Here is a 15869-nt window from a genome sequence, read left to right as displayed (position 1 = left end):
GGCTTGCATTGTTAAAAGGAGTTAAGTCATCATTCCTTCCTCTCATGAATTTGCTGTCAACCGTCTGAGGGGTGCCTGATTTAACTGCTCATTGCTTGATGATGTTTTCACCATGCCTTTTCACACACATTTTGCGAGCTTGAACAGTCACATGTGGTGTTAAGACTTAACATTTGACACATGTAACTACACATTCTGAACAGGCTTGCAGCTCACTCCTCTAAAATTCTGCACCAACTGCTGCATCTCACCAACAGCTACTTTGGTTAGCTCTATCAGCCCGCTGTGTGTAATATGTGATTGGTCTGTATGCATTGATAGGTCAGTACCTTGGTTGGTCCGTTCCCATGGATGATGACAGGCAAGGTGTCAAACAGTAAATTTCTGGCTCGTACCCGACCATTCTCAAACTTCAGCACCACCTCGTCTGGAAATACACACACTCATCAAATTTAGCCTTCACATGTTCACTTCCTGTAGTTTAGGAAATTGCAGATATTCACATCAACTAGATTTTGGTAATTTGATTTAAGGTGTAATTTGTCAGAATTCCAAGATAACTCCAAAAATATGGGGGCAGCATCTCACTAGAGTAACAAACAACTGCTGCTCTTTGCTAGCTAACCTTAACTGTAGCTAACTACCATTCGCCTTGGTGATAAGTGGCCCCTTAGCTGACTAAAGTCTGCCTGGTTTACAAAAGCAGAGTCATGGTGGCCAACAGGGCTCAGCTGCCTCCCAATAAACACAAAGCAGAACACCAGACTGAGACTGAACTGAAAACAGCTTCCAAGACCAACAGATGCATGTTTTAAACACACAATGGAAAATATACTGTAAAAACTACAAACTACCTTTTTACAAGGAAAAGGATCTGATGAAAGAGTTTACAGACAGAGTGACTCCTTAAACTCATGTTGTTTATGTGAACACATCCGCCTCACATAGATCTCACAAATTCCTTCCTCTGCCTCAGAGGGAAAAAATGCTGCAGACATTTCATGTCCAAACGTGCAGCTCCATCTAAATCACAAACCCTTCAGATGTTGAAACCTCTCAGGATTGAGTTTACTACAAGTACACTGTGATGATGTATCATAGGTACACGCATCACACACAAGGGGCTGGGGGGAGGGCGGGGGCTGTCGATAATGGAACAGTGATTGGTTGGGGTTTGGCACGAGGTATCTTTCACCATCACCGATTGGTTAGTCGCCACCCGCAAGGGGAGATGGGATAACAATGGCAGCGTCAACAACACGAGCAGAACACGCTGCTGCAAGCGACTTGCCTGAAGTCCCCCCGCTGCATTAAGCCACTTTTGACTGATGGAGATACAAACATTACTTTGAATTTTTTGAATGTAAGGTAAATAACTTGACTATAAGGTGCACACTTTGTCCGTGTTGGAAACTCTCCACCACTGCTAACACTACCTCAAACTTAACGAAGCACCCGGAAGCACCTACAGAGAAAGCACACAAACACACAAAGCTTGTTGCTAAGGAACTGTGGAGCAACACGAATGTAACAAGTAATGTGACGAGTAAAGTAACTAATTACTTTATTCAGGGAGTAATCATGTAATGTAAGGCATTACTATTTTGAGAGTAATGTGTAATGTGTAATATATTACTTTTTTGAGTAACGAGCCCCAACACTGCCTTTAATACACAATACAGTTACTACTGTGGAAAAAAACAAAATTTCAGTTATTATAAACTCATCCCCATCCCAGTGAAAAGTTGGGTGAATTTTCTTAGTCAACAAGACATTTTGGACGCTTCACAGCATTGAGAGATTCTCCTAAACAACTTCAGTAAAAAAAAGAAAATCAGTTTACGACGACGCCATACAGCTTATCCTGTGTAATCGCAATCCTCCCAAAATCTTAACTATAGTTTCAGAGGTTTCAATGTTTTTAATGTAGCAGCTACAGTGGAGATTTTTGTTTAAAACATGATTTTAATAACTTCTTTTGAAATCAACTTGAGATCTTGGGGCTTCACAAGACTTGAATTATGTTGGACAGGCGATGGAGCCATTTTATATATAAATATATATACAGTATATGTATATATTTTTTTAACTGAAGCTTCAACTGTTGAGGACAATGTATGCATTTTAGGGATCATTGATAAACAATGTGTATATAAGCTAATAAATAAAAAAAAATTTCAGTATCTGCATCAGCCCAAAAAATCGAGATCTGGCTTTACCAGAAAAAATGCTGGTTAGTGTCACATAGGTGATAAGAAACATACCATTTCTTAAAAGGTGTAATTGGAAAGGTGCACATAACATTTTCTAACATTGCAGCACAGACCTCTGGAGCCAGTCAAATAGACAGTCAGTCTCAGAGGCATGTATTTGTATTATACATTTCACTACTGGACAAAGAAACTTAATTGCAGGAACTCACCGAGGGCTCCATGAAGGTTCTGGAACATTCTGCATGTACTGTCCAATGTTATATTTATGGATTTCTGAAACATGGAAATGCATTATTTACACATGATATGCTGCATTCATATTAGTAGTAAATTAGCAGCTGTAAATTCCTAAATAAAAGCAGTATTGATTTAGTGAGTGTCAAACTGAGCCCCAAAATAATAAAGGCTGGATCAAGAAAGTTGAGGGGGAATGAAATTACCTGTATTCAGTATGTTAAATTCAGTATAACGCCATTTTCACAGTACCATTTCAATCAGTACAACAACAGTCATATTTTCCATTCACAAGTGAATTCCCGTCACTTAAACTGTTGAGTACTTATTTTACTGTTGAACTATCTACAAAAAAACTTAACACTTCCTGCAACCAGAAACAGGAGGGATTAAGCACTGATTTGCTGGCCTTTAATCTGAAACATCTGTGCAGAAGGTGCAGAGTCTCACTGACAGGAGGAAATAGTTATACTGTATTGTGTAGGTGGAATTTCTATTAGAGTCAGTTCTTTATAAATACACATTATACTGAATACAACAGTACAGTACAACAGGTAAACATGGAGGAAGTGTTGAGTTTGAGTTAAAAGCAACAAATAAAAAAATGGGAAGACTTGATACTCAAATATCATGACATGTACTCAAAAATTAAGTTTCTCCAGTTCTCTGTAGAACTGAGGTCAATACTGGAAAATCTGTGGCATATAATAAAATATCCCAGAGGAATTATATGACAATGTTAAAAGATATTTGCTACCATTACTATTATTAATAGCTCTAGTACTAAGTATCTAATTAAATATATCAATGTACAACTGTGAACAAAGCAATATATAAATCTTACCCTTTTCACTGGATCAATGTAAATCTTGGTGAAGAACAGCTGGTCACTGTCGTTGTCTTTTCCTTTCCAATCAGCAACCATTTCTCTGATGTTGGGAAGGTAGCCAATGAAACCTGAGGATAGAAACAAACCCAAAGGAAACAGACAGGAAGTGACAATGCAAGTCATACCCATTTTCATTTCCCTAATCTTAAGGATGAACTCAAAATTAAGTCCTTTGTTTTAAATTGCCATTACTAATGACTGCTGCAGGGTTTAAATTTGGGCTCAGCCCAGCAGTGACGCCCGAGTAAAGACCTCCTGTTGCTCTGCTAGAGAAACAAACGGCCACAGTCCTTTTTTCAAACATCAAGCATGTCATTAAGACAAGACTAAAATCTACAGCTGAATCTACTGTGTACATGAACATAACAGTCTTAAGAGATGTACATGGTAATAAATAGTGAAAATATATATATTTTTTTGCGCTTCTGGTTCCCTGGTCTCAAAGTCAATGGTGCTATAAATGACTTTTCTGTTAAATGACTGAAATAAGGTCTGTGGTTAACAAAAGCTTCAGACACCTTCATGTCTTATTTTATAACATAAAATAGGTCAATAAATACTGAATGTTTGAATTCAAAAGTGTTTTTACGGGCTTTAAAGAAACTTTATGGTACTTTTTAACTAAAAAGAACAGCTTCAAAATAATGTTGATGGTACAGTGTCTTGTAATGGGGTGATTGGTGATTGTGTGTCAGCCACTCCGCGCCCCCATCACTTGTTTCTTCAACATACAACACTCATTACACATAACATTGTTATGGTGTGGCTTTGTCACATTTGACAAACTGTTATTGACCTGCGCTTTGTATCTGAAATAGTCGGGGGGCACCAAATTGCACAAAATGTCAACTTCACATAATGTTGCATTAAGAAGTTGGTTGCTAACAAGTGGTTAAATGAGATTACAGAGGTTGTCTGGGACATCTACTCACTAGTCCGTCTTTACGCAGCTCACAGTGAACACAGCCAGACCTGGACTGTACAACACAGCCTCTATCAAGATGGAAGCCATTTTGATAAAGGTGAATACAACCCTTTTTGCCATTGTTGGGCCTAATGTCAGTGTATAGGTGAGATGAGAGCAAGATACAGTAAACAGTATGTGAAAACATACAAAAAAAGACTTAAACATTAAATTTTGACTTCATGGGAACTTTAAACTGGATGAGTACCTTTGGTTTGTTTGTTTGTACCTGATCTCTTCCTAAAACCTTAAACTAATTATTTGATTTCTAAGAGCACTACACAGACTGGGAGTAAGCACTTCCGGAAAAAACAAATTATGGGGAAAAAATGACATCATGTGAAAAAATGAAGCCATATGGGCTGCCCCAGCTGTGTGACTGACAGCACTGGTGGACGTACCCCCAGAGCCCAGGAACCTGTTGCCTTCCCTGACATGGGGGTGTTTGTCCTCCATGTGTCTGTCAGGCCAGATGAGGCTCTCGGAGGAGAACACCACCTTGTGTCTGGTCTGCTGGAACTTCTTCAACAGCTCTTTAGGACCCGAGGCAAAAACCACGTCGTAGCTGTGTCAAAGGGAGTATAAATAGAAAGAAAGGTTATTGCACTGTGTGGCTCAGCGGTGTGTGAAGCCAGTGGCATAGTTAAAACAAATGAGGGGGTTGACTTTATGAGATCTCAGCATTCTTTATTTGGAGAGTTGAGTTGCAAGCGTTTGTGTTTACTGGCATAGAAGGAACTGAAAAAACACATCCAATCTCTCTTGATACAAGTATGTGTGTTTTTAAGAAACAAATCAGTGGGTTTGCATGTTTTAGTCGTTTTACAGAAACTCCCATATATGACTTTTATACAGTAATTTTTGTGTTGCATTTAAGATATAGTTCAACTATTTGTGAAATATAATTATTTGTTTTTTTTCCCCCTGTTCCATTTCATCCATCTCCCAATGTAAAAGAGAATCTTCAAACTGAACTGATACTGAATCACATTGTCACTGACCACATCAGTAGCTTTGCAACAGCAATTCAGTGACTGCCTTCACAGTGAGGTTGCCAGGTCAGAGTAAATGAACAGTTTTGGTCGTCAAGAAATACATGTGTACAGGTTAAACATGCTAATCCATTAGCTTTGGAGCTGTTGGTAGTTGAATTTTGAACTTTGGACGGAGTAAGATTAACTGTTACCCCCTGCTTCGAGTCTTAAAGGTTAAGCTAAGCTAACCATATCCTGAATCCTAACTAAGTCAACTAACATTACAGCTTGGTCTAGGAGGAGGCCATTAGTGTTTACATCCCACCCTGTCACATGCACAATAATCTTGGTCATGAATAGATAAACACTTTCTTCTGCGCTGTAAAATAGTACAAAAAAAAAGTACCTACATAGGCTACCTACCGGTTAATGATTTTCTGGAAAGAGACATCACTGTTAAGTTTTTAAAAGTTAAACTATATTTGTGAGAAAGCAGACATGTCTACAGCCAATATTGGACAAAGAGCAGAACAGGCAAAAGGAAAAATATGTTTTAAATATTGGGGTGAACTGTCCCTTTAACTAAGACACTTGAGATTGAGATCTATCTGAACATGCTGTACATGCATATTTCCCAAAATTGATTGAACTGATTTGAGTGATTTTTGCTAGTCCAGGGGCAGGGAATACTATGAAACGCCTAATAGACAACATGACAAGAAAACAACCAAATTATGACATGGCATAAATTTATGGCATTCTTCCTACACTTGAATCAAAAAATCATCACGGGTCTGCGAGAAAAGAGTGACTGACATATCCTCCACATATAACTTCAGAAGATAAGATGAGATAGAACTTTATTAATCCTAAAGGAATTTCTTGTGCCAGGGATTGCAAAAGATGTTTTAGTTAATCTAAAATGCAATGAATGGAAAACAATGGTGGCTTGGAAGACTAGAGAAATGCATGTTCTTCCAAAACTCCTTTGTACCAGGGTGTTACTCTGGCCATCACTTCACACACTGGGAAACTGCACCAACAGTGAAGACACTGTACCTTTCAATAAATAGGATGATTTTGTCCTGTTTCTTCATTTCCTCCAGAGCTGTCTTCAGGAGTCGTACTTTCTGGCCTCCTCCTGGAGCTGTCACATAGTCACCTCCCTTCCATTTCTGACCTTGTCCCAGAACCTTCAAACACGCATACATCAATTGCTATTTGATGAAATGAATGTAAAGATATTCATCCTCAAATACTTTTCTCTTCAGATAATACAATAAAAAGATCCAAGTTTTACTTCTTTTTGACAAAAATAGTGGCTTACTTCTGTGACCCAAATGCATTGAAATTGTCTTAAATGTAAAAACAATGATTACATGAGAGCCAGGACTACAACTTACAATAAACAGAAATTTGTTTCATTTTAAAGCATAGACAGAGAGGCTTTCATGGCTAGAAAGCAGCAGAGGAACTTGCTGCAGGACTCCTACCTTGATGGTGTAGTTAAAGTGTTTAGCCGACTTCAAGAAACGCCTGAAGCCATCAGTCTCTTTGGTTGCGACTGTCAAGACTAAGAGATTGTCTGAAAGACACAACGTTAAGAAAAATCAGAAAATGATAGATCTTTTGCCTTAAGCAAAAAGCAGTGTTAACTGACAGTTAATAAAACTGTGTGTCTCTTGATTGTACATGGTGGGAGTCTGACATAGTAACCAACAGAAAAAAACACTTTACAGTAGTAGATTTATCTATAAAGCATCTATCGATCTATAACCATCTATCTCTCCCCCGATCAGAAAACTAAACTTTTAACACAGGCATTCACTAATAGAAAGAGAAACAAGATAAAATATTAATACAGGGTTCACCTTTGTTGATATTGTGGAGTACATTATAGGAGCAAATCCCCAAGAAATTCTTTATTAATCAAACTGATTAAAAGCAAAGTGACAGGCTGTTGGATGTTATTAAGCTTTAATGACACAAATGTTAAAAACACATTTGTTGATGAGATTAATTATCTATTATATTGGGCAGTGGATTTCTATCTTTGAATCTGGCTGAGTAACCTTATCATCTCAATCTGTTGTTTCCCGCCATCTCTATACCATCACTATGTAACGAACACATAAAATGGCCATTGCTATCATGTGGATCTCTCGCTGTAGGCGTGCTAATTGAGTACTATATGCAACCACTATGCTGTAGTATTTACATACGCGGCCCATCCCTTCTATTTTCAAGTGTCATTGTCTCAAGATTTCATAAAGGATGTAGACATTATCTGTTCACATTTTGATGACATGTAGCTTTTAACTGCAAATATTTAAAGAAGTGTTTTTTTAAGGGATTTGATATCTCAGACATAACTGATCAAAAGAAAGCAAAACTCTGTCTCTACATTTATCACCGAAACCACGCGGCCAAAACAGAAAGTTGTGATGACGCAAACAAAAACCGCGGCCAGCACACGCTTGTCTAGATAAGCGCCAACATGTCTGCAGTGTGGACGTATCTCAATATATCTGAGAAAGACCCACGGATATGATGGAAATGATCAAGGCCGCAATGGATGCGGAGAAACCGCAGGAGTATGGAGGACTAAACCTGACAGAAGTATAAATAAATAAATAAATGTATGATTAAATAAATACTGAAATAAATACTGAAATAAATGAATGGATAAATAAATGCATGAATAAATATATAAATAAATACAGGAATAAATAAATAAATGCACAAATAAATAAATAAATGTATAAATGCATAAATAAATTAATAAATAAATTAATTAATAAATAAATAAATGCTGAAATAAATGTATACATAAATAAATAAAAGTATAAATAAAAGAATAAATGCTTTATATTTCTGTTCACCTACATTTATTTATTTATGTATTTCTGTGTCCATAAGTTAATGAGGAGGTAGGAGGTCCTAACCTCAGTCAAGAGCATGATTGGTCAAATCGGAGAGCCAGACAAAAGGAAACGATTCCTGATCCCAAGCCTCGCTCTCTGTAACGTTGTAAACCAGCTACAGTTAGCTTAATGGCCTCGACCGGTCTGACAGGTTAACTGGCGTTCATTTTAACTTGCGAGAGTCCCAGGTGTGCTGGTGGTGTGGTTTGAGAATCCCGTTTGGAGAGGGGCCCTCGGCCATGTCCGCTAACCAGGAAAAACATTCTGCTCATCGCTCCAAGTCATGTATATGTGTATTCGTTTTGACATGGCTTGAACACTACTATTCCACACGGAGGGCTGCGACCTGCAAACCACTGTTAGACGAGCGCTACGGAGCACAACTCGTCCAAAAGTGCATGTTGTCGGTCTCATATCTTTGTACTTATATCTGTACTCTCAAATAACTCATGGGTGGAACAGGCTGAGGCATTTGTTCATGCCGAGCGGCAGTCTGCAGAGTATGTTGACATCCAGCCCGAACTCAGCGTGAGGTCAGTCAGCTGTGGCAAAGCGTGAAACGTTCAGATCAACCCGTGACACAAACACCTGTAGCGACAATGGTTCATAGGAAAGCCCAGACATGTATCTCACTCTTGATGGTAACAGGTGTCACAAGTTAACCTGGACGCTGCACTCTCAGCGCTACAGCGAGCAGCTAACAGCTAAATGCTAACAGCGGACTCCACGCCGCTCTCAAGCCACTCGGCGTGAACAAATGCCTCATACTGTTCCACCAATGAGTTTTTTGAGAGTACAGACATTCACGACAGAGATATGAAACCGTCAACATGCACTTTGGGACGATTTGAGCTCTGTAGCGCTCGTCTAACAGTGGTTTGCAGTTCATAGCCCCGGTATCTCTGTGTGGATAGAAGTGTTCAAGCCACAGACTAGGTCTAAATACTTTTTCACTGTAGGTCTGCTGTCTATTCGGTTGTATTTTTCTATAATTGTTGTTTGTTAAAAATATGTCAATCTAAAATCTAAGGGTGTATGCAAACATGTTTAAAGCCGAAATTGCTAATTGAGTACTATATGCAACCACTATGCTGTAGTATTTACATACGCGGCCCATCCCTTCTATTTTCAAGTGTCATTGTCTCAAGATTTCATAAAGGATGTAGACATTATCTGTTCACATTTTGATGACATGTAGCTTTTAACTGCAAATATTTAAAGAAGTGTTTTTTTAAGGGATTTGATATCTCAGACATAACTGATCAAAAGAAAGCAAAACTCTGTCTCTACATTTATCACCGAAACCACGCGGCCAAAACAGAAAGTTGTGATGACGCAAACAAAAACCGCGGCCAGCACACGCTTGTCTAGATAAGCGCCAACATGTCTGCAGTGTGGACGTATCTCAATATATCTGAGAAAGACCCACGGATATGATGGAAATGATCAAGGCCGCAATGGATGCGGAGAAACCGCAGGAGTATGGAGGACTAAACCTGACAGAAGTATAAATAAATAAATAAATGTATGATTAAATAAATACTGAAATAAATACTGAAATAAATGAATGGATAAATAAATGCATGAATAAATATATAAATAAATACAGGAATAAATAAATAAATGCACAAATAAATAAATAAATGTATAAATGCATAAATAAATTAATAAATAAATTAATTAATAAATAAATAAATGCTGAAATAAATGTATACATAAATAAATAAAAGTATAAATAAAAGAATAAATGCTTTATATTTCTGTTCACCTACATTTATTTATTTATGTATTTCTGTGTCCATAAGTTAATGAGGAGGTAGGAGGTCCTAACCTCAGTCAAGAGCATGATTGGTCAAATCGGAGAGCCAGACAAAAGGAAACGATTCCTGATCCCAAGCCTCGCTCTCTGTAACGTTGTAAACCAGCTACAGTTAGCTTAATGGCCTCGACCGGTCTGACAGGTTAACTGGCGTTCATTTTAACTTGCGAGAGTCCCAGGTGTGCTGGTGGTGTGGTTTGAGAATCCCGTTTGGAGAGGGGCCCTCGGCCATGTCCGCTAACCAGGAAAAACATTCTGCTCATCGCTCCAAGTCATGTATATGTGTATTCGTTTTGACATGGCTTGAACACTACTATTCCACACGGAGGGCTGCGACCTGCAAACCACTGTTAGACGAGCGCTACGGAGCACAACTCGTCCAAAAGTGCATGTTGTCGGTCTCATATCTTTGTACTTATATCTGTACTCTCAAATAACTCATGGGTGGAACAGGCTGAGGCATTTGTTCATGCCGAGCGGCAGTCTGCAGAGTATGTTGACATCCAGCCCGAACTCAGCGTGAGGTCAGTCAGCTGTGGCAAAGCGTGAAACGTTCAGATCAACCCGTGACACAAACACCTGTAGCGACAATGGTTCATAGGAAAGCCCAGACATGTATCTCACTCTTGATGGTAACAGGTGTCACAAGTTAACCTGGACGCTGCACTCTCAGCGCTACAGCGAGCAGCTAACAGCTAAATGCTAACAGCGGACTCCACGCCGCTCTCAAGCCACTCGGCGTGAACAAATGCCTCATACTGTTCCACCAATGAGTTTTTTGAGAGTACAGACATTCACGACAGAGATATGAAACCGTCAACATGCACTTTGGGACGATTTGAGCTCTGTAGCGCTCGTCTAACAGTGGTTTGCAGTTCATAGCCCCGGTATCTCTGTGTGGATAGAAGTGTTCAAGCCACAGACTAGGTCTAAATACTTTTTCACTGTAGGTCTGCTGTCTATTCGGTTGTATTTTTCTATAATTGTTGTTTGTTAAAAATATGTCAATCTAAAATCTAAGGGTGTATGCAAACATGTTTAAAGCCGACACTAATGTGTCCCGATATAAGTGCCTTTGTTACTCTTTGTATACACATCAATAAAAATATGAAACAGAGAAGTGTTCAAGCCACGTCAACACGAATACACATATACATGACTTGGAGCGATGAGCAGAATGTTTTTCCTGGTTAGCGGACATGGCCGAGGACCCCTCTCCAGATGGGATTCTCAAACCACACCACCAGCACACCTGGGACCCTCGCAAGTTAAAATGGAAGCCAGTTAAATTCATTACTAAACCAGAGCTACATGAATAACAAATGTCAACAACTGCAGCTAACAGTTACCTTAGCGGGCTTGCTGGTAGTCAGCAACATTCCTGTACAGGAATCAGTGCCGCTAGTAAGGCGGAAGTAGTAGACCCTCATCGAGCACACTCCTGTAACCAATCATGCTCTTGACTGAGGGTAGGACCTCCTACCTCATTAACATATGGACACATAAATACAGAAATAAATAAATGTAGGTGAACAGAAATGTAGAAATAAATATAAAGCATTTATTTATTTATTTATTATTTTATTTATTTATACATTTCAGCATTTATTTATTTATGTATTCATTTATATATGCATTTATTTATTTATGCATTTATTTATTTATACATGTATTTATTTATTTATGCATTTATTTATTTTTTCATACATTTATTTATTTGTTCATTTATTTCAGCATTTATTTATTCATTTATTTATGTATTTATATATGAATTTATGCATTTATTTATTTATACTTATGTCAGGTTTAGTCCCCCATACAGGAAAAGGAGAGCAGAGCGCAGAAAAAAGGACTCGTCTCTCTGCACCAGATGAGGGGCATGCACCCTTGTTGTCTGATATGCTTTCCTGACATTGCAAAGATGGCATGCAGAGAGTGTTCAGCAGGGACGTGCACATGATTATAGAGGGGCAGGGGCTCAAAGTCAGAAAAGGGCAGTACGTGCGTGCATAGCGCGCGCCAAACTTTTTTCAGGCCTTAATAACACAATATGTATATTAATTAATGTAAAATTAATAAACAAAGTACTTATAGAAAGCTAACTTCTTAGCTGTGTATCCTGTGTAGCTGTGAGTGACATGCAATTGCCATTTCTTTTATGAGTTTATTCACATTATCATAATACTGAGGCTTAGAAGACATGCAATTCAGCTGCAATTCTTAAAAGTGAACACTGGTTTAATATTGGGCTATTTATTGGAGAGCAAGTGCAAACTAGAAATATGGGCTACAAATCTAAAAATGTGACAAAACAAAGAAATGACTACTGTGACTGCTACTGTGAATGTTAGTATGAACAGCAATGTTTACAACAGCAAAGTCACAAGAAGCTCAATATCTAGAAGAAGCTGAAGATTTGTGGCAAGATAAACAGCCACACAGTCAGCTGTCAGATTATTCTTAAGTCTCATTAACAAGCAGCTAGCTTAACAAGGACAAATGGACACTCTTCTGAAATATGACTCATATTTAAGCACGTTGAATAAGACTAGTTAGCTCCCACAAGGAAGTTATGTTAATGGATTTATAAGTCACAAAGGTTCAAGTCGCTCCACTGTCACGTCTCATCTACGTGCGTGGTGGAGTTCTGATGAGGCAGCGGCTTCTCTCTCTCTCGTGTGGCGTTTTCATACCACCTTTTTTTGACATCCCTTTGCACAGCAGGATTTTATTTATTCATTTAAAAAACACACAAAAATTGCACTTTTTAATAGGAGGTAAAAAGGGCAGGGGCTCAAGCACCCCTTGGGCCTTATGTGTGCACATGCCTGCTGTTCAGTGCTGCAGCTCATATTCTCGATGAGAAGAGGAACAGACTTCACTGTGATAAAGCAGAGAACCTACTCTTCATCAAGAAAAAACTGACACTTTACCTAAAGAAGTAGAATGGGCTTGTGTCTAGTGTTTAAATATTTGTTTTCCACTTTGCACATCTGCAATTCTTGGTGCATTTGTTGTTGTTAAATGCCTACGGTTAACATATGGGCTATGGCAATCTTTGTTTTGATACACTGTTATGTTGTAGGCCTACAGAGAAAATATTGTTATATCTTCCAGCAGTTGCAGTCTTGTTCTGAATGCACTTTGTTGTAGTAGTCCTACAAAGAACATTTTAAAATGCACTTGACTTCAATGCATTTTGTGTTTTACTGAGAGAACATATTTAATTGTATAATCTTTCAGCAGGCCAGTCAGTTATAGGCCTGTACATTATTATTTACTTAATGTACACATGAGTGGGGTCAAGTTAAACATTTTATTTTGAATTTTATTTTATTTTGTGCATTGCTGTAATGTCAGTGCTAAATAAATCATTTCATACTTTTGAAATTGATTTATTCTTTGAATTGGAATGCCTTGGTTATAGTGAGGTTAGTACACAGTCATAGCCATAAATGCAATGGTACTAATAATTGGATAATAATTTCTTTCGGTGTTTCGATTTTCAGCCTTGGTTTCCTCATTTTCGGATATCGGTTTCGGCCAAGAATTTTCATTTTGGTGCATCCCTAGTATTTAATGAAATTATAGTAACGTGTTGCCCAAGCATTAAAACCCTTGTTTTCTTTCCGCAAACAACTGTTAATAATAATAATAATAATGATAATAATAATAATTCTGTAATGATGTTTTATACAAAATGGTTATCATACCCTGAAAATCTCATACTGTTGCCACCCTGTTTGTCTCAGGTCACCACATATCATCTTAGAGGAAACACTGTTTTTTTTTTTACATGGTTTCAGAATCAGATATTGTTTGTAAATATATTTCTGGTGACTTTCTTTGTTAATTTTTTTCAATTAATGATTAAACTGAACGATCAAATCACAAGTTATAGACAGCATCTTGCTTAGTCTAAAAAAAGTCTACTGAGTCCAACCTAGAGTGAGTGAACACCATAAATACTGACACCCTGTTCCTGCTGACACTGTGGTCACATTTGTTCACTGTTGCCTTGATGATAAAAGATTTTTAAGGGGGCAGCACAGTTGAATGACATGGCACAGTGAAAAACACATATTCACTTCACCCATAGAGTTAGACCTGAAGTCTCATCTCCATTAGCTATACAAATCTCACTGTTTCACCATATTTGCATAGAAAAAACCTTGTCACTCGTGTCATTTCTAAATATCCCCTTAGGGTGGCTGTACTAAAAGTATCATTATGCATTAAATCTAAAGAAGAAAAAAATATACATTTATAAGAAAAATTTAATCTAATTTTAGCTAAATATTCGTCTAGCACAGACTTGACTGAACATCCTGTTAACAGCAGCACTGGGTCAGAGCTAACTTTTTCATATTGACAGCAGACTGCCCGTCCACGTCAGCGACATGGAAGTCCTCCTCAACACCTACAGCTACCCTTAAATGCGTCTCGTATTATGTACAGTGGGGCATGCTGTCTAACACTTACTTTACTTTGTTTCAAAACGGTCTTCTTAATCAAAAGAAGTTCGAGATATGCTGCAATATGGCGTAGTCGCTGGTTTTTGCGAACTGTAAATGAATATGTTCGGCATCCAGCGACACAATCCAATCCACTATGCATCAACAGACTGCGCTCGTCTAACTGTAACTGAGTTAACTTTAGCCTGCCGCTACAGCTAACACAGTGCACGCCGCAGTTCTCCAGCGGTGCCTATATGGTCCAGTTACTTACTACAGACTCTGCTGGAATGTTCCACCAGACTTTTTTATCGAAAGGTTCTCCTTCACATGAGGATCTGAGGAGTCTCCCCCAGCTCAAATGCTACCATGCGTGCTGCCCCTAAACTGCACTGTTCTCACACATAATGTGTAGAAGGCACGATGCAGAGGGAGCAGACAGAACACCAACATTCCTGACTTACCTTTAGAGATTTGTTGCTCTTCACATACAGTCAGAGGTAAAAGTAAACACACAAAAAACCCTGGGATCAATAGCAAGGGCGCAGGTATCATTTTTGCCGAGTTAAAACTGCACTCTTTTCACCAGTCCCGGTGTAAAACGAACCGTGAACTTTCCCAGCCGAGAGAGAATTTAACAGGACTAGATTAACTCTGCCAGCACCGCCTGCTGCCCCCACCTCCCTCTCTCTGTGTCTGCCTGTGTATCTCTTCCTCTCTGCCCCCTCTCAGACTCTCTCTCTTCCCGTTCAACAAAGTAGTTAACAAAGCTGCAAAAGAATGAAAGTAGTAAAGCGGCAGTAAAACCAGATATTTAAGTGTTCGGATTAATGCTTTTTATCACTCAGGTTTGATGCTCTGATTTGTCTCATGTTGAAAGTTTTTACATCCGCAACGCCCACTTCCAAAATGGGAAAATAAAGCTCATTGGAAATGATGACCCAGCTGTTCGGTGAACATGAGCACTTGCACGTAGCCTGTGCTCCTTACACAGAGGAGCCTTTGCTTGTATTGAATTCCTACCATATGTGAAACTTCAACAACTGTAACTACAAAATTAGATTTTTTATGACAGTAGAAACCTTTAGGGAGCAACACTGTAACATGAAAAGAGAAAATTCTGTTGGGCCTCATTCACATTACTAAATATCAGGAATATTGTGTAAGGAAATAAAATTCAACACCAGCACAAAATGTTTCCTCGAAAACGACATTTGAACTTTTCTGAAAGCTGCAATAGTTCTGCAGGAGTCAGGGAGACCAGGTTGTAAGAAACAGCACCACCTTCACCAGGAACAGATGGCCTGAGGGGATGACCCGAGAGTCACTTGAAAAATGTGATGTATGACCACTTTCACCCTGGCCTTCATGTCAAATTTATAGCTTTGTGATATTTAT

At 38.6% G+C, this 15869-nt stretch overlaps 1 protein-coding gene across 2 annotated transcripts in view; it reads right to left on the bottom strand.

Moving 5' to 3' along the window:
- Window positions 1–15363, bottom strand: part of plod1a (procollagen-lysine, 2-oxoglutarate 5-dioxygenase 1a) — a 40650-nt gene extending 25287 nt beyond the window's left edge. The window contains exons 1-7 of one of the 2 annotated variants that reach the window (XM_030423239.1): window positions 14936–15363; window positions 6768–6859; window positions 6334–6467; window positions 4702–4865; window positions 3292–3404; window positions 2423–2486; window positions 330–427 (exon numbers count right to left, since the gene is read on the bottom strand). In XM_030423239.1, the coding sequence (XP_030279099.1) occupies window positions 330–427; window positions 2423–2486; window positions 3292–3404; window positions 4702–4865; window positions 6334–6467; window positions 6768–6859; window positions 14936–15026 (756 nt within the window). In that variant the 5' untranslated portion in view covers window positions 15027–15363. The remainder of the gene's footprint in view (window positions 1–329; window positions 428–2422; window positions 2487–3291; window positions 3405–4701; window positions 4866–6333; window positions 6468–6767; window positions 6860–14935) is intronic. The other variant, XM_030423238.1, reaches the window with a different exon arrangement.
- Window positions 15364–15869: the final 506 nt, after the last annotated feature.

The sequence above is a fragment of the Sparus aurata genome, chromosome 7 (assembly GCF_900880675.1).
Source record: "Sparus aurata chromosome 7, fSpaAur1.1, whole genome shotgun sequence".
Taxonomy (NCBI): Eukaryota; Metazoa; Chordata; class Actinopteri; order Spariformes; family Sparidae; genus Sparus; species Sparus aurata.
The sequence above is the reverse complement of the archived record's forward strand: the minus strand, read 5'-3'. Positions and strand labels throughout refer to the sequence as shown.